Genomic DNA, 6,167 nt, shown 5'->3' on the forward strand with positions numbered 1-6,167 from the left:
TACACATGGACACACACAAACGTACCTCCTTCCCCACTGTATTTCGTATTCCATGTACTCTGTTGTTGGAGCCTTAACTTTTTTTTGGAAGCGCTTTGCAAGTCCTGCTAGCAGAGGTTGTGAATCAGATAGGATAATCAGAAATCTTTACAATTTTACTGTATCTTTGTCTGTCCTTTCTTTCACCTTTCCTTTACTGCACTATCTTGTCTGTCTGATTCTCGCAGGAGACATGGATTACAACTGGTTGGATCATACGTCTTGGCATAGCAGTGAGGCATCCCCAATGTCTTTGGTGAGACATGTGGAGCCTTACCATTTAGTTTCCTTTATCATTTCACATTTCCTTTGGTTTATTTACACCTTTGCATGTTTTCTTTTTTGTATCCTTTTTTTTATCCCACATCTATAGGGAACAGTCAAAGGGGAAAAAGAAAAACTAGTGAGCAGGCAGTTTTGTCGGATTCTAACACCTTATCCGAGAGGCAAAAGAAAATGGTGTGCTTTGGTGGCCACTCTTTGGAAGAGGACTTGGAATGGTCTGAGCCTCAGATAAAAGACTCTGGGGTAGATACGTGTAGTAGCACAACTCTAAACGAGGAACATAGCCATAGCGAGAAGGTACTGAGATTATGGAGCCTGCATTTTAACCTGCTCATTTGATCGTTGTTTGCTCTCTGTCACTCATTAAAATAGTGCATAAAATAAAAGATAGGGTGTTTCTAGAGATAATGTAGCATTTCTTAAGGTGCAGAAAAGAAAAACAAATGAAAAGTCTCTGCATGCTTGCAGCTTTTACTGTTTGGCAGCCTAAGAAAAAAATTGAGAGGCATAAAGGAATGTTGTTCTTATGGTTGCATAATAGCATATCATGGTATAACCTTCAAGTATAAAGTAATTAACAATAAGGATTCTACTGATTGGCTTATTTGATTTACTATGTTCAAACTCCTGGGGCTGAAATTAAATTAATAGTTTAAACCCCAGGTGAAAAAGGGAGAAAATTACGTCTCTCTGCACAGAAAAGTTGTTTTTCTTTTTTCCCTTTCACTATCATAGTTGTTCTTTTGTTTTGTTGCCATGCCATTTTTGTGCAGTATTGTGCAGAATTAAAGGCTTTGCCGTCTGCTTTCATATTTTTTATTTTTGCTTTCTGTTTGGTGGAGATTATGATAAATCTTTTTAGAGTTATTAGTTGTAATGGAAGCAGATTTGTCTGTGCCTGCTAATTTTGCATGAAATAGAGCATGAATAGTATTTTTCTGTGGAAAAAGTGCTATGATTACACAAAAGAAAATGTTAAAATTTTATTAATTATGCCAATATGCAAGTATAACTGTGCATTAACTGTAACTATGCTTCATATGTGAATTATTCCAAGAAGGAAACAATACATTTAAAATAGAGTAATGACTGTAAGTTTTAATGTAGTCTATAGTTTTTAATACAGTACTATTGAGAGAAAGTAAAACACTGAAAAACTTTGTCAGTCTTAGTGAAAACTGACATGTTTAGAATAATGGAAAAAGAAGAAATGTCTTACATGAAATTTCTGTTTTGAGTTAAACTTCTTTTTCAGTATTACTTTTGTACTAGACCTCTACAGTTGTTTTAGTCAGTAGTCAGGTGTGATTATCATTGTGTGTAGATAACTATGTATAGTTGTCTATATATGTCTAATCAAGACACAAAGATCATTCTATATATTTACAAATTGGATTTAGTAAAACAGATAATGTTATTAAATATTAGACATATATTGTGATGGACTGTATATCCAAATAAATCTTTTTCCAGCACAGTTTTTTGTCATTCTGTTACATTAAATATTAGTGTAATCATAATACTTTCATGACATTTTAAAAATATATCAGGAAACAAAAAGTATTACTGAATTATTTTTCTTTAAACTCCTATTGACTGTATTTTCCATTAACACCATATGATAGCATCCAGTAACTTGGCAACCATCCAAAGATGGAGACCGTCTCATTGGTCGAATTTTGTTAAATAAACGACTAAAAGATGGAAGTGTGCCTAGAGACTCAGGAGCAATGCTTGGATTGAAGGTTGGTAATAATTTTGGAACTAACAATTCTTGGTGAATCTAGCTACCTTTATAATGAAAGTATTCTCATATTATATACTGTATGCATACTGATATCTATAATGTCTTCTCATTCTCTAAATTACAATATAGAGATATTTTATATTCAGTTACCAAGAGTGACTTTACAGGGTTCCTGACAGGCTCAAAAAAATTTTGTTTTTCTGAAAGACTAGATGTTTTCACAAGTTTGCTGAGAATGTCTGCTCTGCAAGGTACTAATTGCATCCTTGCTCGGCAAGCCAAGCCCTGTCCACTTTCTTCAGTATTGAGCATTGCACCATGGTATAACTTCTGTTCGCAAAAGAGGGGAGAAATGTGAAAAATAAATTATCTCTTTTGAAGATCTGAGGGACATCTGGAAGTTAATGACATTTCAATCCAGAGCAGAGTCTGCCAATGGAAGAGCCCATTTCTGGATTTTTTTTCACCTCTAATTGTTTGATTTGCTACATTTTAAATACACAAGACAGAAAATTATTTGATTATTTATTGTATATTATCAAAAAGTAATGTCTTTGCATCTTTTTCGTGATGCAGTACTCTTCCAACACATTATGAAGCTATTTCTAGCTCATATCTTGATCTCATTTTTGTGTGATATTATTATTTGTGGTTCCAGCAATACAAGAATGAGAATCAATTATACACAGTAAAAGAAACAAATGTATTTAATTTGATTCAACATCCTTGTGAAATCATTAAAGTTTGATTAATTCTCCATTCTCTATTTAGCATGACACTGATTTCACTTTGGATACGTAGATTAGGCTATGGTCATACACTGTAGATGCGGATTAAATCAGTGTGGTTACTTATAACATATACTAACATGCTTTGGAAATTCTTGAAATTTTTGTTTCATTGACAAATGATTTTATTTTGAAGTTAGTGGAGACGCCAGTTGAGCGTCACTTTTGGTATGTGTGTTATTGTCTTAATGGCTGAAAATGCAAGAGAAGAGACTAATAGTGCCACTATGAAGTACTTTTTGTTTAAACTTCTATGTTTAAAATTCTAAAATCTTCAATTATAAAGATGAACTCTTCACTGAGATTCATGAGTAGTTTGGATTCAAGAGTAACTACTTTTTAATCTAAGTAGACATCTGAAAAGAGTAATTTTTAGCAGTTATTCCTAACCTGAATTTTCAAATATTTACATTATTGAAAGTAACCTAAACTGTATTTAATATTACAAAATTTAAATCCCAATATGAAGACTATTAAGAAACCTTAAGAATTTGAAGATTATGCAATTATAACTGATTCTGATATGTGAATCTCCTGATTCTAAGATAAATATCAAGGTCAAACCTGTTGAAGTTTCCTGCAGAGAAATCTTCGGTATGACAAGTATTTTCATCTGACTTGCCCAGCCAGAGTGAATTTGATTAATCAGAGACATTTCATGCTTACTGCGAACATCATGAATTCCGTTATATTAATATATCTGTTTTCAGTTAAAAAGTATTGAAGTAAGCAGTCTAATGACCCATACCTTACTTTTTGGTAGTAGTTTGTAATACAGCGAAATACTATACATATATTTGCTAAAATTTAAAAGTTTTAGCATTCTGTATTTTCATTGTGTTTAAACTACACAAATAGCCAGAATAGGTACAAACATAACCTGTCATAGCCAAAATTCTGTGGTATTTTTTTCAAGTGTATCTGTCTTACCTGGGCTACATGAAAACTGAGGACATAATTGAGCTCTTTCTGTTGCCAGAACATTTAAGTCATTTAAAGTAATTTTCATTTTGTGAAAATACTTCCTCTTTGAAACAGGTAGTAGGAGGAAAAATGACTGAATCAGGTCGACTCTGCGCATTTATCACCAAAGTTAAAAAAGGAAGCTTAGCTGATACAGTGGGGCATCTTAGACCAGGTATGTATTTACTATAAGTCTCTACTGCTGACTTGCTTTTCTGCAGGTGATAACAAGCAAGCAAGTTTAATTAGATGTGAAATTATGTTAAATAGTTGTGGTGAACTACTGCACAATTCAACCTGACATTCAATTACTAGATTATTGATGTTACTGCTTTTGTGAAATATATAAATTCTCATGTTGTTCAAAATCATATTTTAACATTTTTATTCATGTTTTTACACTCAAAATAGTATTCCACTGATGTCCTGCCCAGTCATTTTGTGGTGTATATTTTATTTAGAGCAAACCAAGCTATTACAAATGTGCGAACAGAACCAGCTTGGCTAAGAAACTGCTTCTATCCCAACATGCAAACCATGGATTGCTAGATTGGAGAATGTGCAAGAAATATTAACTGTTAACTTAAGAACTATCTGAACCTTAAATACTGAACCTGTAGAGGTAAATGGATCTTCAAAATAGTAAGTTGATGAGATATGCTGTTTTAAAGATTTGCATTTTCTAAAGAGCGTGTTGGGATTTCTATAAGCCATAGCTGCCAAAGTAAGAGCTATATCTAATTCAATAGGAGTCTTACTGATGATATTGTTTCACTGACATTTACGTATTTGAAGCTGAGCTGCAGAAAACCTTTAATACTCAGAATTTTCCTGTATGAAGCACTCCAAACTTGTTTTACAACACAGGTATCACAATTCAGTAAACTGACAGTAGAATGGCTTAAATTGTCATTGTAAGTACAGTCCACAGCAGACTTCCTAAGCAGAGTGTTATTACTGAAATTACAGGTGATGAAGTATTAGAATGGAATGGAAGGCTACTACAAGGAGCCACCTTTGAGGAGGTATATAACATCATTTTAGAATCCAAACCTGAGCCACAAGTGGAGCTTGTCGTTTCAAGACCAATAGGGTAAGTAAGTTCATAAATTTTTGTGTTAAATATGATTAAAATGTTGCTAAATTTCACTTCTAAGGCAGAGCGTATCAAACAGTTTCATAAACTTTGTAAATAGTAAAACTGTATGCAAAATCCTGTAAACCAAAAGCATAGCTAGAACGGTAGATCACACCAGTAAGTAAAAAGAGCTGGTGTGAAATCCTGTGTTCTCTGAGCGAGTCCCTGGCATTATCTGCTAAAATGGCCAAAAATAGGTTCCCTTCTTTGGTTGTTTAGTTGGTAATCCAGCCTATATTGTCTCTGAAACTGTGATTATACTCTTTATTTTTGCAGTTCTTGACTATTTTTATTTCTCCATTCTCATTTTTATATAATATATATGAAATTATATGTTCATATTTGGCCTATGAACTTACGATTAACCATATTGAGAGTCTGCAATGTAGAATTTTGCTCAAAATACAGTATGCTAATGACATAATCAATATGCTTTGGAAAGTCTCAAATCCACATTCTTATGATCTTCATCTATGAAATCTATTAAATTGCTGCTTATTATCTAGTACAGAACATATCTGAATGAATAGCTCGCACTGTGTGGGACTTTTTTCTTTGGTGCTTTACATTGCCCAGTTTTCTTAACTTTCAGATGTATCTCTCAATGTCTAAACTTAAATTTTTCTTGCATAGCAATAGTTGCTTTGTAATATTAGACTATGAATACTTCCTCTTTTTCATCTGTTCTTTTTCTTCCAAGTTCCTACAGCTTACAGTCACATCCATCCCTTTTTTACTTCTGCACTGAAAGTTCTGTAGCTGATCACACCAGGGCTGTGAAGAGGGGGATGCTTATCACTGAATTTGAAGATGCTTACAGTTGCTAAGAATCTTCTCTTTTCCCCCACAGAATTTATTATGATGTATTTGATGCAACTGGACAGGGTGTTAGGTAATCTCATCTAGGCTTCCTTTTCCACATGAGGTTGGACCAGGTGGTCTTTCAAGATCCCTTCCAACCTGGGCTGTTCTATGATTCTATGATTCCATAATTATATATTAATAAATAAGTTTATCCCTTTATTTTGTGTAAGATACACACAATTATCTTACCTTTATACAAGAAAGCGTGGATAACACAACTAAAAGTTAAGAAGTACTAAAAAAAATCTAGAACCATATAATCTGAGGATGGAATTCAGTGAGGATAATTTGTTTTCAGTTCAGCTATAATAGGAACCTAATACGTTTGACACATCATGAACCT

The 6,167-nt window shown here is 33.3% G+C and overlaps 1 protein-coding gene across 1 annotated transcript in view; it reads left to right on the plus strand.

Annotated features, from left to right (window-relative positions):
- Positions 1 to 232: 232 nt before the first annotated feature.
- Positions 233 to 6,167, plus strand: part of LOC104169657 (regulating synaptic membrane exocytosis protein 2) — a gene marked incomplete at its 3' end in the record, with an annotated part of 130,956 nt that continues 125,021 nt past the window's right edge. The window contains exons 1-4 of the mRNA XM_009710635.1: positions 233 to 295; positions 1,950 to 2,069; positions 3,898 to 3,997; positions 4,792 to 4,915. Of these exons, the coding sequence (XP_009708937.1) occupies positions 233 to 295; positions 1,950 to 2,069; positions 3,898 to 3,997; positions 4,792 to 4,915 (407 nt within the window). The remainder of the gene's footprint in view (positions 296 to 1,949; positions 2,070 to 3,897; positions 3,998 to 4,791; positions 4,916 to 6,167) is intronic.

This window comes from Cariama cristata, unplaced genomic scaffold (assembly GCF_000690535.1).
Source record: "Cariama cristata isolate BGI_N322 unplaced genomic scaffold, ASM69053v1 scaffold3982, whole genome shotgun sequence".
NCBI classification, from domain to species: domain Eukaryota; kingdom Metazoa; phylum Chordata; class Aves; order Cariamiformes; family Cariamidae; genus Cariama; species Cariama cristata.